Genomic DNA, 22,713 nt, shown 5'->3' with positions numbered 1-22,713 from the left:
TCCCCGGATTTTGTTAAACGCTCTACAATAAACCTTTCTCTGCCCTTAACCTTGTTCTGAACACCTCCAAAACAAAGGTCATGTGGTTTGGTAAAAAGAATGCCCCTCTCCCCACCAGTGTGATTTCTACATCTGAGGGTTTAGAGCTTGAGGTAGTCACCTCATACAAGTACTTGGGAGTATGGCTAGATGGTACGCTGTCCTTCTCTCAGCACTTACCAAAGCTGCAGGCTAAAGTTAAATCTGGACTTGGTTTCCTCTATCATAATCGCTCCTCTTTCACCCCCGGCTGCTAAACTAACCCTGATTCAGATGACCATCCTACCCATGCTAGACTTTTATTTATTTGATTTAACCTTTATTTAACTAGGCAAGTCAGTTAAGAACAAATTGTTATTTACAATTATGGCCTACATAAAGACTACGGAGATGTAATTTATAGATTGGCAGGTAAGGGTGCTCTCGAGCGGCTTGATGGTCTTTACCATTCAGCCATCAGATTTGCCACCACTGTTCCTTATAGACACATCACTGCACTCTATACTACTGGTCATCTCTGTATACCCGTCGCAAGACCCACTCGGTCTATTAGCTAGAGAAGAATGGATTCACTTTTTCAATGCTAGTTTAGGATAATATAGTCCTAGTTATCAAGTTTCACGTTGGATTTATTAACTACAAAAAGGTAAGAGGTGTCTTCGATATCTGGTGCAGCTCTGCACACACAAGCTTGTTATCTAGCTAGCTCAAGTTTGTTAGCTAGCTAGCTTCAAGGACATTCAAAGTTCCTCCATAGAAGCCACACCTAGGTATAATTATGTGGACCTAATTCAAATAATGCATGTCATAACAAGATGCCCAGCGCTTCAAGCCTTCTCCTCAACCCTCTCTCGCTCTCTCCCCACCAGCAAAATGTCAGTCGCATCTTGCGCCATAGGCTACACTTGTTGGTCCATTATGCATTTAAACAACTAGCTTGCCTGCTCTGTCGGCACTGACTGGTGAATTTAATGAGCTCAATGTAAAAAAAATTCAAATATTTGATTTCACAGGTTAAAAAAGGAACAGAAAGGAACAATATAAACCTTTAACTTTTGAGTTCGAACCGGTTCAGAACTTTGTTTTGCTGGTCGAAACAGTGGAATGGAACTAAAAAAATAGTTGTTCTGTTCAGAACGAAATGATTGGAAAACAATTTTGGTTCCAACCCCTGTGTTCATCTGACTCTGGGGGAGTAGATAAAGGGCTTCCTTGCCAAAATCTCTAACTATCCCTTTAAAAGGCGCATTGTCAACATTGTGCGATCAGATTGAATCCCGACCTTGAATGTGTGGCATTAATGAATCAATTTCTTATCTAATGAAACTACAGAAATTCTCAGTTTCAGGCCAACAATATATGGTGTTGCTCATGGGTGTGGGGAGGTGTGCTCCTTTGCGTTTCGTAATACATAATATACGCCATACAGCCAACACTCAAATATATGCAAGTTTTGTTGTGTTTACATCAAATGTTGACTGGAATGTTTTCTGTATGGCATATACATTATGTTGGTATGTGTGCCCCTTTCTGTCCAATGAGGTCATTTCTGTAAAGAAGATTTTTCAAGTAAAAATGTGGCCACAATTCAGAGCAGGGAACACATTTTAAGGTACAGTAATTAGTCCCATATTGAGACGGCTTACTAAAAGCCTGTTTCTTGTGTCTTGCTCTTAATTAACGACAAATGTGTATTTATTATGGCTAACAATGAAGTTGTCAATGATTGACCAGTATTATGACTTGTAATGTTTTAATAAGAAAATACTTAAGGCCTAATACATGACTAATAACACGGAATAAATACCGTCTTAGCTGCTCATATACACACTTATAAACTACTAATTAGTGACCAATATGTATACCTTACAATAAAGTGATACCCAGTTTTGAATGTGCTGGAAAATCTAAGGCTGTCTAGCCATAATCCCCAACATCTTGACAGAGCTTGAAGAATTCAGAAAAGAATAATGGGCAAATATTGCACAGTCCAGGTGTGCAAAGCTCTTATAGATTTAACCAAGAAGACTTACAGCTGTAATTGATGTCGAATGTGTTTCTAACATGTGTTGACTCATGGAGCTGAGGACTTATGCCACGAATATATTTAAGTTATTTCATTTCTAATTAAAAAAACATTAACACTTCGATATTGCAGAGTATTGTGTGTAGATTGTTGACAAAAAAAGAAGTTACTCTTTCTGTGGCACACCAGTGTGATTCTGCTCTTTTGATACCACAAGTTGGTCAGCAAACACTGAATTGTGCAGCAAAAGTGACTCTTATCTTCTAACCATTTCTCAGCAGCATTCTTCACACTTAGATTGCATAACTTACCCATCTGTTCTTTTCATTATTTAACGGAGTCTTTAAGCATTGATTTAGCTGGAAATGTGCTGTTCACATTCAACCAGTTTAGTAAAGTGTGTCTTAAAGTTTGCTGTGTTCATCTGAGTCTCTTCTCTTTTGCTTTAGATGAATGAAAACTTAAGTTAACCAGTCAAAGTTATTGTAGTACTTTGGAAATTAAATGTGTCAAAATGTCAGCTAAACGTGACTTCTCTTCTGTTCTTGTAGAGTCAATTGTTTCCTGATGATGAATCATTGCATTCGGAAAGTATTTAGACCCGTTCCCTTTTTCTACATTTTGTTACATACAGCCTTATTCTAAAATGGATTACATTTAAATCCTCATCAATCTACACACAATACCCCATAATAACAAAGCGAAAACAGGTTTTTAGAATTTTTTTTGCAAATGTATTAAAAATATATATATATATCTTATTTACATAAGTATTAAGACCCTTTGCTATGAGACTCAACTGAGCTCAGGTGCAACCTGTTTCCATTGATCATTCTTGAGATGTTTCTACAACTGGAGTCCACCTGTCGTAAATTCAATTGAAAAGGCACACACCTGTTTATATAAGGTCCCACAGTTGACACTGCATGTCAGAGCAACAACTAAGCCATAACGTCAAAGGAATTTTCCATAGAACTCAGAGACAGGATTCTGTTGAGGCACAGATCTGGGGAAGGGTACCAAAAAAATTCTGCAGCATTTGAAGGTCCCCAAGAACACAGTGTCCTCCATAATTCTTAAATGAAAGAAGTTTGGAACCATCAAGACTCTTCCTAGAGCTGGCCGCCCAGCCAAACTGAGCAATCATGGGAGAAGGGCCTTGGTCAGGGAGGTGACCAAGAATTCAATGGTCACTCTGTCCGTGCTCCAGAGTTCCTCTGTGGAGATGGAAGAACCTTCCAGAAGGACAACCATTTCTGCAGCACTCTACCAATCAGGCCTTAATGGTAGAGTGGCCAGACAGTAGTCACTCCTCAGTAAAAGGCACATGACAGCCCGCTTGGAGTTTGCCAAAAAGGCACCTAAAGGACTCTCAGCCCATGATAAACAAGATTATCTGGTCCGATGAAAACTGGCACCATCCCTAGGGTGAAGCATGGTGGTGGCAGCATCATGCTGTGGGGATGTTTTTCAGCAGCAGGGACTGGGAGACTAGTCAGGATCGAGGGAATGATTAACGGAGCAAAGTATAGAGCTCCTTGATGAAAACCTGCTCCAGAGCGCTCAGGACCTCAGAATAGGGTGAAGGTTCACCTTCCAACAGGACAACCACCCTAAGCACACAGCCAAGACAATGCAGGGCTGGCTTCGGGTCATCTCTGAATATCCTTGAGTGGCCCAGCCAGAGCCCGGACTTGATCCCGGTCGAACATCTCTGGAGAGACCTAAAAATAGCTGTGCGTCCAACCTGACAGAGCTTGAGAGGATTTGCTGAGAAGAATTCAGGGAAATTCCCAAAATACAGGTGTGCCAAGCTTGTAGCGTCATACCCAAGAAGACTCGAGGCTGTAATTGCTGCCAAAGGTGCTTCAACAATGTTATTTTATTATTTTTTTTCCACCTTTTTATTTAACCAGGTAGGATAGTTGAGAACAAGTTCTCATTTGCAACTGTGACCTGGCGTAGTTGAGTAACGGGTCTGAATGAAAAATGTCTAAACCTGTTTTTGCTTTATCATTATGGGGTATTATGTGTAGATTGAAGGCTGTAACGTAACAAAATGTGGAAAAGGTCAAGGGGTCTGAATACTTTCCAAATGCACTGTATCTGTTGGCATTATAAAGAGACCAAGAAAGTTAAACTATAAAGAACTAGGGTTCCAAAATTCCCAGGTTGGGTGATTCCTGGATGTCCTGCTTTTTCACTCCTAATTCCGGAAATATTCTCGTAACTGGGATTTCTGGAAAACCTGGGAACCAGTATTGTACAACCCTCAGCATCTGTTTTGCAATGTTATCATACTGACACAAAATACTGTTTTTCCAGTGCTTCTGTGCAGATACATTTGACATTTTAGTCCTTTATTAGATGCTCTATTCCAGAGCAATTTACAGTAAGCAGTGACTGAATACATTTTCATACTTTTTTTTCTTCTTCTCCGTACTGGTCCCCCGTGGAATTGAACCCACAATCCCGGCGTTGCAAGCGCCATGCTCAACCAGCTGAGCTACACGGGACGTATACAGGATGTGTCCCAAATGGCACCATATTCTCTTTATAGTGCACTGCTTTTGACTAAGGCCCATAGGGCTCTGGTTAAAGGTAGTGTACTATATAGGGAATAGGTTGCCATTTGGGACACCCACACATCAGTTCCTCTTAACCATTTTAGAGCCCTTAGAACCTCCTATAACAATACGTGGCCTGATTCACTCATAATCTTGGTCAAGCCAAATAAAGCTTGTGCTCCTCTTGTACAATTTAGTTGAAGTGCATCTGCTTTCACTAAGTTTGTAATGAAGTGCTGCTCAAATTACAGTACCAGTCAAAAGTTTGGACACCTACTTTGATGAATCACAAATGTAAAATATATTTTGATTCGTTTAACACCCTTTTTAAATTCTCTACATGATTCCATATGTTATTTCATAGTTTTGATGTCTTCACTATTATTCTACAATGTAGAAAATAGTCAAAATAAAGGTGTGTCCAAACTTTTGACTGGTACTGTAGATGTAATATTTTTTGTAAAGCCTCTCAGCGCTTAATTCGGTGCTTGTGTTGAGATGAAATGCTGCTTTTCAGACATGAAATGGGATTCCTAATGAATACATTTGTAAAAGTAGGCCACTAAAGATAGACATTGCTGGGCAATTCCACGGTAACAGAATGCTGCTGAGATGTATATTATGCCAAAACAAAAACCAATGATCACAAAGTTAAACCATACAACTCTATGCACAAGGACGACTTTTAACTATTTCCTCCAATTTTTTTACAAAATCACATTTACTTGAACAGTGCAGATGCAAAGTTTGGAAACGGTACAAACAGCACAAACCATCCTGACCAGCATAACCAGCACCCCACCACCTTGCCTTGACTGTGGTCATACTATGGGAATGACTTGGCCTCAAACGGCTGTGCAGTGTTCCAGAGTCCGCTGCCTCGAAATGACTGCTTTCCATTGTAACAGTTAATATTAATTTCAGTAATGTTCAATCTTTATATTATATCTAAATAATAATACCCACAGAACCAGGGCACGTACTGTAACTCCCACCTTAAGCTATGTATTAATCCATCTCTAATTAAAGGGTTAATAATCAATCTGTACGGTTTTAGAGGTAGCAAAGCACATGCCCTGCTCTGACACAGGCCTTATTGTACTGTATGTGGGCCCTGGGCACCAGTTTATATTACTGTTATGAATCTGAACAGATCTAACCACTGTAATGTGTACTGTATGATCACGATTATATGTTTGATCTTCTGATAACTTTATTCTAAACCTTAATGTTTGACTACATGGTAGTGTGATGAGGAACATGGTTGGATACTGTAGATTTTACTAAAATTTATCTTTCTCACTTTCATCTCTCTCTCTTTCTTTTGCCTTTTGTGGTCTCTATGTTGACATTTTCTTTCTCTTGTTTTGACCAGAAAGAACCATAGAAGACCATGAATCTGTGATGGAGGTGCTGTCCGGTTGGGGCGTGGACACAGACAGTCGCCTATATTTCCGGAAGAACTATGCCAAATATGAATTCTTCAATAAACCGCTGGTAAGACCAGGGTGTGATTTAGCAAAAACAATTGTGAACTAATTAGTATATTTATACCGCCTGTTTTCTAAATGCACTCAGCTGGACCAGTAATGGATAGCTGTTGTAAAGATCCTGTGTGTTATGACTGATGTTGTTTTCATATTGATAGGATTTCTTCCCAGATCACATGGTGTCCTTATCAAGTGAGACCAACGGGATTATGAACCATTCTCAGCTAATACAGGTATCTATTAAGCAACGGGTAAAAAGAAAAAGCACTTTTCGAAGAGACTCGATCCAGATTCTCTGTTCTCCAAGACCAGGCTTAATCTGTGTCCGTGAAACCGCCCCTCAGTGTTGCTGCTACAGTATTTAAGGACTATTTTCTGTCCGACAGACATTTCTCAACTCAAGCACTTGTCCAGAGATCCATGGGTACCTCCATGCCAAAGAACAAGGCAGGAAGTCTTGGAAGAAGTTCTACTTTGTCTTGAGGAGGTCAGGTCTCTACTTCTCAAACAAGGGGACATCAAAGGTCAGTCAATAACATTTTGTTATATAAGTGTGTAGTCTATAAATATTTCAATATTAAAGTAACTGTCGTCACGTTTTTCCAGATTTCAATGAAACATGGCCTTTAATGAATTACAATATGAATTACAAAGATTTCCTTCAAAAAAGTGTTAAAGTAGTGTTTTTGCAAAAAGCAAGTAGGTTTAAGGAGAGAACTGAACTTGTTTTACCTGCTGCTTTATGGGTTCATGTGAGAAGCCTGTGTCAATTTGCCAGCGTGGTGTGGTGTACAGTAGGGGAGTAGCTAGCTCTATTGTTCCCTGGCTGCTCTGTGGAACTGGTTGAGCTAGCTTTCCCTCAGGTCAGATGGCATGCCACTGCCAAGGACTGAGCCCTCAACACCCACGGATGACAGGTGAATCTTAGGCCTGCACAGCGCTGTGCCAAGCCAACCACTACCCCCTCTCCCAACTACAGAAGAGCTGTTCTTTAGACTAGAGCACAAAATGACCCGGGTTTGCCGTCTCCAATATAGGCAATCCAATTAGTAACAGAAGTTAGATTTGATTTAATTCCTTTAGTTTGATATGATGTGGTTTTGGCTACAATTTTGGTTGGAGTCACACACATTGCCAGTCAGTCAACACATACACAGACAACTATACCTACAGTCAAGTCCATCATTATTCTAACCTTGATAAAGATGGGCAAAAAAATACTCTATAAAATAAATTATACAAATACTGAGCTAAATTGTATGCAAAAACATTTTGGGTTAAAATTATATATTTTTATAATACAATTGCTCGAGAAATAGATTTGTATTTATTTGTTACAGTATTTTTTTGCTAATCTTTATCAAGGGTGCCAATAATTATGGACCTGACTGTACCTGTGCTTGACACTGTGCAACAGGGAAGTGAGAATGTTGTGTCGTAAACACATGAAGTTTCAACAATGGTTTGCTTTGTGCTCCTTTGCTTTGGCACCCTGACAGGTATGTTTATAGTATTAATAAAGCTCCTATCACTTTTGTCACATATTTGGTCCTATCTTTAACACTAAATATACATACTAGCCACACCTACAGTGTAATGGATAGGGCAATACTATTTGCTTAACTATGTTAAAGTGTGCCAACCTTGTCCCACCTCTCAGCTCGAAGGAGTCTGCAGCTAAAACAACGATCACTTTTAGTCTGTGATCACAATGGACCAGGGCACTTGCTTAGCATCTCTCCTCACACTGCGCACCCCTGCATTGTTCACATTTCTACCCCGATCCCTCACATAGTTGGATTTGTAATAGAACTTGAGGCTACTCTACAGTGGAATGCAGGAAGAACCCCTGGTTGCAATGGAGCATTGTGTGTTGGGGGGTGATGTAATATAAACACAATAATGAACACTGAAAAGCATGTGGAGATTTGAGACGTTTCTTGTTCTCTATTCACAGGAACCAAGGCATCTCCAGTTTATTGCCGAGTTCAGTGACGGCGACGTCTACACGTTACTATCGGCGAAAAAGATACACGGAGCGCCAACGGACTACGGCTTCTGTGTCAAGGTACGTTTTGCGTTTTTGCTTTTTCTATCTATAAACCTATACTTTGGGGTTTTACAATGTTAAGTTATTCAATGGAACTGGGTCTATCCCGTCAGGCGCAATTAAGGCAAGTAATTTCCGCGTTCTGTTTGATAAACTCATGCTTTCTCTTCATGATGATCCTCCACCCCAGTCTACTAAGCGTGGTTCTCCCCGAGACCTCAAGCTGTTGTGTGCAGATGATGAGCAGACCAGAACCTGTTGGGTCACTGCCATGCGCCTCTTTAAGGTACAGTCACCATGCTACCCCCTTATCACATCCTCTGTCTGGGTGCATCCCAAATGTACACCCTATTCCCTATATAGTGCACCACCTTTGACCAGGGGTCATAGTGGTGCACTATGTAGGGAACAGGGTGCCATTGGGAATGCAACCTCTGTCAAGTGTCTACAGATCTCCAAAGTCAGCACAACTCTAGTAGTGTGGTCTTTCCTGACCCCCAACTGACTACTTACTGTATGCCATCCATCCATGCCTCATCATGTCTGATCGGTGCCTACTGAACAACATTATCACCTACTGTTTTGTGTTGCAGTATGGGTTACAGCTGTACCAAAACTTCATTCAACCACACCAGAAACAGAAAGCTTCACCTATGGTAAGTGGTGTGTAAATACCAATGTGCCGGTACACTGTTCAAAGCACATGACCCAGGACACACAGTTTAGTGTTCATACCGGAGTGATCTTCTAGAATAGTCTAAAATGAGAGCGTTTCCCCCTCAAATTCCAGTATTCTGTATGAGTAAACACGTGTTCTATTTTGGGCACTGGAACATGTTCGAGGAGCCTGGCTCCTCTAAAAATAACCCGAGATCAGCTGCTCTCAGACTTAACACCTCGTCACTTCTACTTTGCTGTCAGAGGAATGCACAGAGTGTCCAGGCATGGGTCTGGGACCCTGAGCTCAGCGCTGCAAAGGGAAGGGCTAGGATGCGTCTCAAATGGCACCCGATTCTCTATGTACAGTACTGGTCAAAAGTAGCGTACTATAATTGGGAAAAGGGTGCCATTTGGGATGCACACCTGGACTAACCCAGCTTCTGGGAACATGCTTGGGGAGTACATTAGGTTAGGGTACAGGATATACTGTAGAGAGGGGTCATGGCGCTGCTTAATCTCCTTTACCCTGCCATACAGCCGCTACAGCCTAGAGCAGCCAAACTCAACTGGCGGATCGCAGTCTGGGTCCGGACCCAGAGAAGGGTCAATACGGACCGGACAACGTCGCATTTTGTTATATAAAAGTAAATCAATTCTTTTTGACAGCTTTTTTAAAAATCTACCGGGCGCAGCGGCCTCTAACTCAGCAACCTCTCTTTCTCTCAAAAACAACGCCCACCTCAACTAGTGCCCTGTCTAATCCAATGGCGTGGTTATATGCAAATACAAGAGGCCGCGTCTTACCCAATAACATCAATCCAAATATCCTCTACGGAACCTTGGGACGAGCAGGCAGAAAGATTTGAAAGATTTGACCGCGGTTCAACTGTTAATATCACAGATAGGAGCTTAGTTACCAGTATCTTTGTTAATATGGCTTGTTAAAAAAAGAAAAGCTGGCGCTGAAAACCATATAATCAAAGACAAGTGGACGGAACAGTATGTATTTATTCTCCCCGCAACTAGCACAAAACCAATGTGCTTGATATGCAGTGAGTCCGTAGCCCTCGTGAAAAGTGCCAATGTTAAGCGCCATTATGACACCAGGCATTGTAATTTAGATCAAACGTATCCTCTGAACACAGAGGTGAGAACAAACAAGATGAACCAACTAAAATCCCAATTTGAGAGGTCCGCCAAAGCCCTTGCCAATTCCCAGACAGCCCAACAACATGCAATGGAGTGTTCATTGAGGAAAGCTTGGGTTTTGGGAAAACACAACAAACTTTTTCAGTCACTGAGTTGGTAAAATAATGCATGTGTGAAGTTGCTGACACCTTGCTCGAAGGTAAACAAGAAGATGAGCTCAGAGAAAAGATCAAACGGATTCTACTGTCAGATTCCACAGCAATGAGGACAACTGAAATATTAGCTGAAGATTTGACTTCACAACTTGATGAGCCCATTCAGAATGCACCATGCTTTCCATTAGCTGTGGAAGAATCAACAGATAACACTGATAATGCCCAGCTTCTGGTGTTTGTCAGGTTTTATAATTCTGTGGGGAGCAGTTAGGGCATAACACATCTAGAAGCGCACACACACAGGGAGAGGATATCCCATGAGGCCATCAAAGGGATGCTGACAAAAAGCAGGATAGATCTGAAGTCGGAGGTCTCCATCATCACAGATGGAGCTCCAGCCATGATACGAAGAGGGAGGGGACCGGTTGGACGTTTGAAAGAGAACCACCCTGACCTGACATCATCCATCAATCTGTTCTGTGTGCCAGTCTGGGGAAAGAGCATTCTGAGGTCATGACAATGATGATGAAACTGATTTTTTTTGTTGAGAGCAACATCATCCCTGCAACACCACTTGCTATGAGGCTTTCTGACAGAGGCCAATGCCAGTTTTGATGACTTACTACTGCACAACGATATCAGATGACTCAGCAAAGGCAGGGTTTTAGAACGCTTTTGGGCCATTTGGGAATAAATCAAAGCTTTGTTATCAGAGCAAAAGAGTGACAAGGCAACTCAGTTTTTGGAAGATGAGGAGAAGATGGAAACAGTTGCATTTTTGACAGACATTACATCACACCTTAATCAACTGAATGTTAAGCTGCAGGGATGGCACAACACAGTGTGTGATATGATAACAGCAGTCTGGGCTTTCCAGAAGAAATTGGAGCTTTTCAAGAATGATCTCTAGGGAGAACTTGTCCACTTCCCCAATCTTCTGGTGCAAACGCAGGGAGACAAAGATGTTCCCAAACCATGTTGATTTCATCCAGAAGCTGATGGAAAACTTCAAGGCTCGCTTTGATGACATCACTGTTGGAAGAGAACTGCTGCTGCTCATTCAGAACCCCTTCTTGGTCATAAGTGTGACAAAGTTGTCCAAAGAAGCAAAACCGATCTTCAGATGGGTAGATGTTGCCTCACTGCAAATTGAGCTGCAAGAAAATGTGTCTTTGAAGGAGCAGACTGGTGACTGTGACCCTGTTACTTTCTGGGGAAAGATGGTGCCTGCAGCTGATGTCCCTGTTCTCAAGAAGCTGGCACCATACATCCTGACAATGTTTGGCTCCGCATACAGCTGTGAATCAGCTTTCTCCACAATGAACTTTATTAAAAACAAATACTGCTCCAGGCTCACCAATGAACAACGGCACCAGTGTCTCAAGAGTTGCTCTCACACCATTTTGTGCCAAAGTTCAAAACATTGTCAGGAGACAGAAAGTGTAATTTCTCTCGTTGATGCAAGGCCCAGAGGGACTTCTACATGACTATTGCACGGCCCACAGAGACATTATGTGCTTTCAGATTTTTATTTTTGTTAAACTCTCCTTTATTCTCCAGAAAACAACATGCACTTTATTTATTTTTATTCAAGGCCCATGTACAATGGTTCACAGTGCACATTTTGCAGTGGGCACCTTCTCAAATAGTAGTTGAGTACCCCTGGCCTAGAGCACAGCACGCCGCTAGACTAGACCACTGGACAAAGAATTAGATCTTAACGAAACCAAACAGAAAATTGAGACATGTCAAGGAAAGGAGCAATCAGTTTGTTTGCACAGTGATGTCCGGGAGCTCCAGAATTATGTTTACATCGTCTGAATGGACCGGAGAAGAGTCTAAGAAGGATTAAAATGTTTCTACCTTAAAGTAAACACTAGTCACTTTGTTACAACTAACCCACTGTTCCCCGGGTGCCGAAAATGTGGATGTCGATTATGGCAGCCCCCCCCCCCCCCCCCCACCTCGCTGATTCAGACACATTTCGGTTTAATGCATTCAGTTGTACAACTGAAGTGATACAGGGGCAAATCATGGCGATTTTTTTATTTTTGTATTTTATTATTTTTTTTATTTAATTTTTATTTATTTTTTAAATGCTTCTCACTCACTAATTGTTTTATTTATTTATATTTAACCTTTTATTTAACTAGGTAAGTCAGTTAAGAACAAATTCTTATTTACAATGACGGCCTACCAAAAGGCAAAAGGCCTCCTGTGGGGATGGGGGCCTGGGATTAAATAAATAAATAAATAAATATAGGACAAAACACACATCACAAGAGAGACAACACAATACTACATAAAGAGAGACCTAAGACAACAACACATCAAAGCAACAACATAGCAATCCTGATAAGTATTTTATTTTGTGTGTGATTTATTTAGAACCAGTGACTGAGAGTTTAAGGGACTACAATCAATGCTATGTGCCCATGTGTCATTCTATTCACATCCGCTCTAATCTCCAGTCACTTGAGCACATTCTGCTCGGAATCATCTAGAAATTATACTCAAGTCACACTTCTCAGACACTAGATGGCAGCACAATACCACACACAGAAAGCATGAATGTGCTTCTCCTATAACCTTTCACTCACCATCTGTACACTTATTTTCAACATTTCAAACACTGCTACACTGTATACTCGTAATAATATATACTACCTCAAACATGATGAATATTTCCAGAGAAGTATCTCCGAGAACTCCTTGGTGGCCATGGACTTCTCAGGACACAAGAGCCGGGTGATTGAGAACCCATCGGAGGCGCTGTCCGTAGCCGTGGAGGAGGGGCTCTCATGGAGGGTAGGCCATTTGGTTCTCTCTCTGACATCATTTCTCTCTACTCAGCATGACACACCAGTGACACACTGGTCCTGCAATAATGCTTAAAGGATAATTTTTTACCATGACTGAATACCTGACAACAGATGCTTTGTCAATGCCCAAAATGTGTATAAGGTGTGAAATGATGTATCCATGTGAAAATAGTCCAAGCGTGTGATACTTGAACTCCTCCTCTCCTTCCCTTCAGAGGAAAAGCTGCCACCGTCTGAGCTCCCATGGAAGCCCATCCACCTCCCAGAGTCCCATGTCAAACATAGGTTAGTAGAAGGTCCTTTTTTTTTACCATGCATGCAGCAACTCCCAGGAATGCAGTCACATCCCTCCTGACCAGATACACTGGACTTAAAGGTGCTACATGTAAAATGTATCAACCATGTGGAAGCTAGGGGAATTGTAACAACTCCTATGCTGTATTCCAAACAACCCCCCCCTCCCCCGCATCCCATTTTCCTGTAACATGGTGAAGAGGTTAGTGCAGTCCAGAATCCTTGGGATGTCCCTATCCCAAACCCTAACCCTAATTAAAATTTCAATGGGGTAACGGATAGCATGGACCAAACAGCTGTAAAAACAATATTTTTTGTTATTGAGAAGATATTTCACAGCCATTTAGATGGTACAATGATTCCCTACACCATTCAGGGATTGTTTTCTCACAAACTGAAAATCAGCGAAGAGTGTAGAATTTTAGCAACCACAAAATAACAGCGCGACTTCCACATTGCCCGCTTTCCCCAGTCTGCTTTTGTTCAATGTGATCGAGGAGGAGATGACCATGTCTCTTAGTGATGCCGATGAGAGGGAGGGTGCAGTTTTCCCAGAAGCCAGTCTGGCTTTTGTTGTCAAATAGAAAGTCTGTATTTTAGAATACGATTTTATATTGGCCAAAAATAACTTTGGGGTGAAAAATTATTGTGAAACACTATCATTCCACTATAACTGGAGATATATTATGGAGATTTTCTGAAATTACAATGCAAAGATTCTACAAATAGCTAATTTAATGACTCAGCCACCAGTTTCTACTCCCTTCCGGCATCAAATCAAATTCTATCTGCCACATGCACCGAAAACAACATACCGTGAAATGCTTACTTAACCAACAGTGCAGAATTTTGGGGTGGGGTCATATTCGTGGGTGGTATTCATCCATTTTACAACAGAAAACAAAAACAATAATTTCTTATTGGACAATTTCAGGACAGCCAGTTTCTGCACACGTCTGCACACACAATGACCCAGTTTCTGCACACTTAGAAAAAAGGGTTCCAAAAGGGTTCTTCGGCTGGCTCCATTGGAGAAGCCTTTTTGGTTCCATGTAGAATCGTTTGTGTAAAGGGTTCTACCTGGAACTAAAAAGGGGTCTTCAAAGGTTTCGCCTATGGGGACAACTGAAGAACCCTTTTAGCTTTTAGATACACACTCTTAGAAAAAAAAAAAAGGTGCTATGTTTTCCTCCTTTTGGTGCATAATGAAATTCACCATGGTCGCACTGTGTTTTGCAGCCCTCCATATGGCCCAGCCCTGGTTCCACAGCAAACTGTCCAGAGATGAGGCACACCGCTTAATCACGCAACAAGGTCTGATTGATGGGTAAGCAGCATCAGACACTTTTCTGTGCGTTTTGTCACAAAGAACTCTAAATATACTGAACAAATATATAAATGCAACATGCAACAATTTCAAGATTTTACTGAGTTACAGTTCATATAAGGAAATCAGTCAATTTAAATAAATGAAGGCCCTAATCTATGGATTTCACATGAGGGAATACAGATATGTATCTGTTGGTCACAGATACTTAAACAAATGTAGCAGCGTTGATCAGAAAACCAGCCAGTATCTGGTGTGACCACCATTTGCCTCATGCAGCGCGACTAAATTAAATCAGATGTATTTATATAGCCCTCCTTACATCAGCTGATATATCAAAGTGCTGTACAGAAACCCAGCCTAAAACCCCAAACAGCAAGCAATGCTGGTGTAGAAGTACGCTGGCTAGGAAAAACTCCTAGAAAGGCCAAAACCTAGGAAGAAACCTAGAGAGGAACCAGGCTATGAGGGCTGTGCCGGGTGGAGATTATAACAGAACATGGTCAAGATGTTCAAATGTTCATAAATGACCAGCATGGTCAAATAATAGTAATCACAGTGAACAGGTCAGGGTTCCATAGCCGCAGGCAGAACAATTGAAACTGGAGCAGCAGCACGGCCAGGTGGACTGGGGACAACAAGGAGTCATCATGCCAGGTAGTCCTGTGGCATAGTCCTAGGGCTCAGGTCCTCCGAGAGAGAGAAAGAGAGAATTCGAGAGAGCATACTTAAATTCACACAGGACACCGGATAAGACAGGAGAAATACTCCAGATATAACAGACTGACCCTAGCCCCCCGACACAAACTACTGCAGCATAAATACTGGAGGCTGAGACGGGAGGGGTCAGGAGACACTGTGGCCCCATCTGATGATACCCCCGGACAGGGCCAAACAGGCAGGATATAACCCCACCCACTTTGCCAAAGCACAGCCCCCACACCACTAGAGGGATATCTTCAACCACCAACTTACCATCCTGAGACAAGGCTGAGTATAGCCCACAAAGATCTCCACCACTGCACAACCCAAGGGGGGGCACCAACCCAGACTGGAAGACCATGTAAGTGACTCAACCCACTCAAGTGACGCATCCCTCCTAGGGACGGAATGGAAGAGCACCAGTAAGCCAGTGACTCAGCCTCTGTAATAGGGTTAGAGGCAGAGAATCCCAGTGGAGAGTGGGGAACCGGCCAGGCAGAGACAGCAAGGGCGGTTTGTTGCTCCAGTGCCTTTCCGTTCACCTTCACACTCCTGGGCCAGTACACTCAATCATAGGACCTACTGAAGAGATGAGTCTTCAATAAAGACTTAAAGGTTGAGACCGAGTCTGCGTCTCTCACATGGGTAGGCAGACCATTCCATAAAAATTGAGCTCTATAAGAGAAAGCCCTGCCTCCAGCTGTTTGCTTAGAAATTCTAGGGACAATTAGGAGGCCTGCGTCTTGTGACCGTAGCGTACGTGTATGTACGGCAGGACGTGTATGTACGGCAGGACCAAGCCCATGTAATGCTTTGTAGGTTAGCAGTAAAACCTTGAAATCAGCCCTTGCCTTAACAGGAAGCCAGTGTAGGGAGGCTAGCACTGGAGTAATATCACATTTCTGGGTTCTAGTCAGGATTCTAGCAGCCGTATTTAGCACTAACTGAAGTTTATTTAGTGCTTTATCCGGGTAGCCGGGAAGTAGAGCATTGCAGTTGTCTAACCTAGAAGTAACAAAAGCATGGATTCATTTTTCTGCATCATTTTTGGACAGAAAGTTTCTGATTTTTGCTATGTTATGTAAATGGAAAAAAGCTGTCCTTGAAACAGTATTGATATGTCCGTCAAAAGAGAGATCAGGGTCCAGAGTAACGCCGAGGTCCTTCAGTTTTATTTGAGACGACTGTACAACCATCAAGGTTAATTGTCAGATTCAACAGAAGATCTCTTTGTTTCTTGGGACCTAGAACAAGCATCTCTGTTTTGTCCGAGTTTAAAAGTAGAACGTTTGCAGCCATCCACTTCCTTATGTCTGAAACACAGGCTTCCAGCGAGGGCAATTTTGGGGCTTCACCATTTTTCATTGAAATGTACAGCTGCGTGTCATCCGCATAGCAGTGAAAGTTAACATTATGTTTTCGAATGACATCCCCAAGAGGTAAAATATATAGTGAAAGCAATAGTGGTCCTAAAACGGAACCTTGAGGAACACCGAAATTTACATGCGACTCATCTCCTTTGCATAGTATTGAGCAGGCTGTTGATTGTGGCCTGTGGAATGTTGTCCCAGTCCTCTTCAGTGGCTGGGTATTGGCGGGAACTGGAACACGCTGTCGTACGCGTCAATCCAGAGCATCCCAAACATGCTCACTGGGTGACATGTCTGTTGAGTATGCAGGTCATAGATGATCTGAGACATTTTCAGCTTCCAGGAATTGTGTACAGATCCTTGTGACATGGGGCTGTGCATTATCATGCTGAAACATGAGATGATGGCGGCGGATGAATGGCACGACAATGGGCCTCATGATCTCGTCACGGTATCTCTGTGCATTCAAATTGCCATCGATAAAATGTAATTGTGTTCATTGTCCGTAACTTATGCTTGCCCATACCTTAACCCAACCGCACCGCCTCTCTGTTCACAACGTTGACATCAGCAAACCATTTGCCCACACAACACCATACACGTGGTCTGCGGTTAGGAGTCCAGTTGGACGTACTGCCAAATTCTCTAAAATGACGTTGAGGACGGCTTATGGTAGAGAAATGTCCTGCAGTCAGCATGCCAATTGCACGCTCCCTCAAAACATGATGCATCTGTGGCATTGTGTTGTGTGATAAAACTGCGCATTTTAGAGTGGCCTTTTGTTGCCCCCAGCACAAGGTGCACCTGTGTAATGATCATGCTGTTTAATCAGCTTCTCGATATGCCACACCTGTCAGGCAGATGGATTGTCTTGGCAAAGGAGAAATGCTCACTAACTGGAATGTAAAAAATGTGTGCATAACATTTTTGTGCGTATGGAACATTTCGGGGATCTTTATATTTCAGCTCATGAGACATGGGACCAACACTTTACATGTTTCGTTTTATATTTTTGTTCAGTATAGCTTTTGTATTTTCCTCCCTACACTTTTTTATTTTTCAAACGGACAGAAATGCCGTTAAAAAAAATGTCCCAGGGTGTTCCTGAAGAAACTGAGATTTTTCTTTTGTTTTCAGAGTATTTCTTCTAAGGGACAGCCAAAGCAACCCCAAGACATTTGTACTGTCACTGTGCCACACACAGAGAATCAAACACTTTCAGATCTTACCGGTGAGTATAACCCCTTGTTTTGGTATATGCACTTCTCTTATCTTTTAGATGACATGCTCAAGCGGTGTGTGTGTGTGTGTGTGTGTGTGTTAGGTGGATGACGAGGGCGATCTGTTCTACAGTCTGGACGACGGTCACACCCGCTTCACTGATCTGATCCAGCTAGTGGAGTTCTACCAGCTCAACCGGGGAGTGCTGCCCTGCAAACTCAAACACCACTGTGCCAGGATCACCCTTTGAGGGGCCAGGGGTCTCCCAGGGCCCAATACATACAGAGGCACCTTAATCAGAGCCAGGGCCTCTCCGGAGAACCAACCACCCGCACATCCCTCCCTCCCTACCGTGCCTTGGACAGGAGACACAGAGAACACGGCCAGACACAAGCCAGCTGAAACCACTGTTATAATCACCCACTAGAACCCATCCTCTTGGAGACAAATGTGGTAATCGGTCATTGTAATGACTTTGTTTTTCAATAAAATATGAATTAGAGGTGTTAGGATGTGAAATGGATGAAGATTCTGTGTCACAACCCACTGGGCAAAACTAGTTTGAATCAACATTGTTTCCATGTCATTTCAACAGCAAAAATATCTGTGTGACGACGTTGAATCATTGTGGAATACTGATTGGATTTGCAAAAAGTCATCAACGTAAAGGAATTTCATAGTTTTTTTCACCCAACTTTTTACCTAAATCCATTGGTGTTTTTTTTTGTTGAATTCACATTAGTTGACAATTCAACCAAATGTAAATCAAGATGTTAAAATGACTTTAGTGGGAAGTGACCACAGGTGTTGAGAAATCTGGTGTTGGATAAAGTGCATCTACTGTAGACTTGATGTGACCGAGAGGGCTCTACTGCGAGCCCATTGGTTGACCCTGTATGTTAGCCCGGATGTGGAGACGAATCACAAACACCACTGTGACACGTGTTGAGTCCAAACTTCAGTTAATGTACTGTATATAATGTGGAGCTGATCATGTTTGCATTGTGTATCGGCTTACTTGCTCATTACAACTTTCTATGGGAATGAACATCTTCTTCTACCGTAGCCAACTTGGATCCGTAGAGCAAGAGTGGATATTTGACTCAGTTCACACCATGTGAATAGAATGACCAGTGTGGTATAGCCATAATATTTGTGCATTATTGGCACAGTTAAGCTGAACCTGGTCATTTGTCAGTAGAAGGGGATCACTACTATCAGGTTGTAGTCAAGGCATGATGGGAAATGTAGTATGTAGGCTAAAGTGGTCCTCTGGCCTTGGTCATCTCCTGGGTAAACTAAGCTGTTGCTCGTTGTTTTTTTTTCACATCTCAAGGAATTCAGGTATTTTTCTAAAACAAATTATGATAAAAAAATATATCTTAGAGGTATGAGTAACAGAGGAGAATGCAAAAAGGTTGCGTGTTGTTTAAGCTGTACTGTGACCTCTGTAAGGAGAGAGCATGCACAACAACGCGCTTCACTAGCCTGCACTGTACATTACTTTGAATTGTATTGATTGCATTTGAATCAATACATGTAAAACTGCTCTCTGTTATAGCAAGAGCCACAGAAGATATATTTGACTAAGGGCCGGATTCAAATCTTATTGCCGAAGTTCCACTTTGTTGCCCGATTGACATTTAAAGGGAATGTTCCCGTTTTAGTGGAGACTTCATTCACGGCAAACGCTGCATATGCCAGCTCAATCGGAAATGACCTTTACATTTCAAGCACACTGCAGCGCTGAACTTCAGCACTACGGATTGAATCCAGACCTAATTTTAGATTGAAACCACAAAGTGTAAGATAGAAATACAGTATAATATTGTGATTTTTATTGATCAAAATCTGAATTGTTGTACATTGACATTTTAATGTTTTATAGTTTTTTTTTAAGATTCAGGTAAACCATGTGCAGCACCTGGAATGGTTGAATATTGATGTAAACAACAAAACTATGATATACATCATGTACTGTTTGTTGCTTCGTTTTGGAAATGGTACTGTAATCATGCAGCAATTTGTACAGACAGGTTTCACCAGTACGATATAATGAAACAAGATGTACTGTGCTTTGAAACAAGTTAAATAACCAAGATATGTTAACAATGCATTTCATACAATGTTTCTTTTAACATAGAGGGAGAACAGTGCATTTAAATAGTAATGCATGTCATGAACTGTCATGTTTTATAAAGGAAGCTAAATAAAGGAAGCAAACAAGTGTCTGATTTCAGTTGTATAATTGTTACGTATTGAGAATTAGCCACAAGATAAACACAAATATATATACATTCATGAAAATATTGCATTTATATTGTTGTAGATGACATGCTAGTTGCACTGTAGTTGAAACACTGGTAACACACATTTTTGATAGTAGTGACCTAAAGAGACTTTGAGAGTGGTATTATCGTCGGTGCCAAGCCCGCCAGTTCCAGTATCTCAGAAATGGCCGGCCTCCTGGGCTTTTCACTCATTTACCGAGAATGGTGCAACAAACAAAAAACATCCAGTCAGCGGCAGTCCTATGGGCGAAATCCGCTTGTTGATGAGAGATCGTTCAAGCTATCAGACTGGCCTCAAACAGGCAAATAACTGCGCAGTGCAACAGTGGTGTGCAGAACGGCATCTCGTCCAGTGGGCACGTGATCACCAGCACTGGACAATTGAGGAGTGGAAAAACATCGCCTGGTCCGACGAATCCCGATTCCTGGTGCGTCATGCTGATGGCAGAGTCAGGATTTGTCGTAAGCAACATTAGTTAATGGCCCAATCCTGCCTGCTGTCAACAGTACAGGCTGGTGGTGTGATGGTGTGGGGAATGTTTTCCTGGTACACGTTAGGTCCCGTGATACCAATTGAGCAACGTTTCCACGCCCCGAAGAATTCGGGCTGTTCTGGAGGCAAAAGAGCATATGGGTGTATAATTCACAAGAAGAAAACGGAGAGAGAGAGAAGAGAAGGAGAGAGAGAAAGACTGCAAGTTCCTTAATGTTTTGGCTGTAGCCAATGGCTACATTAAGGAACTGGCAGTTTCTCTCTCCCTTTGTTTTCTTCTGTTGAATTCAATATACAACCTTCTGTGTAAGTCAAAGAACGATGCCGGGATTAGTTTATGTGGATGAGGATAGATTTCCAGTGTTGTGCTTGTGCTTTGTGATACGCATTTGACAGCGCGTATGCGTATCTTTCTGCCAACAAGTTATCACCCATCCATCGAATGAAATGAACGAGAGATAGGCAGGACTTAACAGCACCTTATAAACTCACTTGCTGAGCTGAAGAGACTGTGATTCAGAAGTTAATAAACATTGTTAAAACAATTAAAATACACAGACAGACCCAAATGGACCTTTATTGATATACATGGTGACTTGTGTTTAGTAAAAAGCATTGTATAAAGGTCTAGTAGATGACTATTGCCTTACCTATGTGTTATAAAAGCCAATCTGACTTGTTAGGCTATATTGTTACTAGCCTAGTGTTTAAATGGTCCCCCGAATCCCCCTTCCCTAATTAGCCTACTGTGGTAGGGTATGAAATAGACAGGAACATATTAGGCCTTACTGGCTACATGATCTGTGTCAGTGTGCCTGAGTGTCTTTCTCTGTTTTATTCCTACCTAGACTGCACCAATGTAGATGATGATCTGTCATTTCCTACAGACACAGACAGAGCACTCAGACCAGCAGAACCAAAGTTTTAGCAAATAAATCGGTTAATTTCAAATATTTAGCAGCGTCGACCTCAAGTGCCCTTTTTTGGCCTCTAACTTCTTCGTCACCACCCTTCCGTTTTTTCTGTTTTGACTGAGTGACTGACACAGTATCAGTCAAAAGTTTGTACACACCTACTCATTTCAGGGTTTTTCTATACTTTTACTATTTTCTACATTGTAGAATAATAGTGAAGAAATCAAAACTATGAAATAACATATATGGAATCACGTAGCAACCAAAAATGTGTTATATTTTATATTTGAGGTTCTTCAAAGTAGCCACCCTTTGCCTTGATAGCTTTGCACACTCTTAGCATTCTCTCAACCAGCTTCATGACGTAGTCACCTGGAATGTATTTCATTTAACAGGTGTACCTTGTTAAAAGTAGTGCGTTTGAGCCAATCAGTTGTGTTGTGACAAGGTAGGGGTGGTATACAGAAGATAGCCCTATTTGGTAAAAGACCAAGTCCATACTATGGCAAGAACAGCTCAAATAAGCAAAGAGAAACAACAGTCCATCATTACTTTGCGACACGAAAGTCAGTCAATCTCGAAAATGGCAAGAACTTTGAAAGTTTCTTCAAGTGCAGTCGCAAAAACCATCAAGCACTATGATGAAACTGGCTCTCATGAGGAACGCCACAGGAAAGGAAGATCCAGAGTTACCTCTGCAGAGGATAAGTTCATTCTAGTTAACTGCACCTCAGAAATTGCAGCGCAAATAAATGCTTCACAGAGTTCAAGTAACAGACACTTCTCAACAGCAACTGTTCAGAGGAGACTGCGTGAACCAGACCTTCATGGTCAAATTGCTGCAAAGAAACCACTACTAAAGGACACCAATAATAATAAGAGACTTGCTTGAGCAAAGGATCACGAGCAATGGAAATTAAAACAGTGGAAATCTATCCTTGGTCTGATGAGTCCAAATTTGAGATTTTTGGTACCAACCGCCGTGTCTTTGTGAGACGCAGAGTAGGTGAACAGATGATCTCCACGTGTGTGGTTCCCACCATGAAGCACGGAGGAGGTGATGTGATGGTGTGGGGGTGCTTTGCTGGTGACACTGTCTGTGATTCATTTAGTATTCAAGGCACATTTAACCAGCATGGCTAC

At 41.9% G+C, this 22,713-nt stretch overlaps 1 protein-coding gene across 10 annotated transcripts in view; it reads left to right on the top strand.

Moving 5' to 3' along the window:
- The window catches only part of LOC106586192 (growth factor receptor-bound protein 14), a 51,982-nt gene extending 31,883 nt beyond the window's left edge, over positions 1 to 20,099 (top strand). For all 10 annotated transcript variants that reach the window (XM_014173172.2, XM_014173176.2, XM_014173170.2 and 7 more), the window contains 11 exons: positions 6,008 to 6,129; positions 6,281 to 6,355; positions 6,509 to 6,646; positions 8,080 to 8,190; positions 8,363 to 8,458; positions 8,766 to 8,828; positions 12,828 to 12,944; positions 13,174 to 13,243; positions 14,492 to 14,579; positions 17,789 to 17,882; positions 17,976 to 20,099. In XM_014173172.2, the coding sequence (XP_014028647.2) occupies positions 6,008 to 6,129; positions 6,281 to 6,355; positions 6,509 to 6,646; positions 8,080 to 8,190; positions 8,363 to 8,458; positions 8,766 to 8,828; positions 12,828 to 12,944; positions 13,174 to 13,243; positions 14,492 to 14,579; positions 17,789 to 17,882; positions 17,976 to 18,122 (1,121 nt within the window). In that variant the 3' untranslated portion in view covers positions 18,123 to 20,099. The remainder of the gene's footprint in view (positions 1 to 6,007; positions 6,130 to 6,280; positions 6,356 to 6,508; positions 6,647 to 8,079; positions 8,191 to 8,362; positions 8,459 to 8,765; positions 8,829 to 12,827; positions 12,945 to 13,173; positions 13,244 to 14,491; positions 14,580 to 17,788; positions 17,883 to 17,975) is intronic.
- Positions 20,100 to 22,713: the final 2,614 nt, after the last annotated feature.

Source organism: Salmo salar, chromosome ssa25, assembly GCF_905237065.1.
Source record: "Salmo salar chromosome ssa25, Ssal_v3.1, whole genome shotgun sequence".
In the NCBI taxonomy this organism is placed as follows: Eukaryota; Metazoa; Chordata; class Actinopteri; order Salmoniformes; family Salmonidae; genus Salmo; species Salmo salar.
Note: the sequence above shows the minus strand (reverse complement) of the source record. Positions and strands in the feature narration are given on the sequence as shown.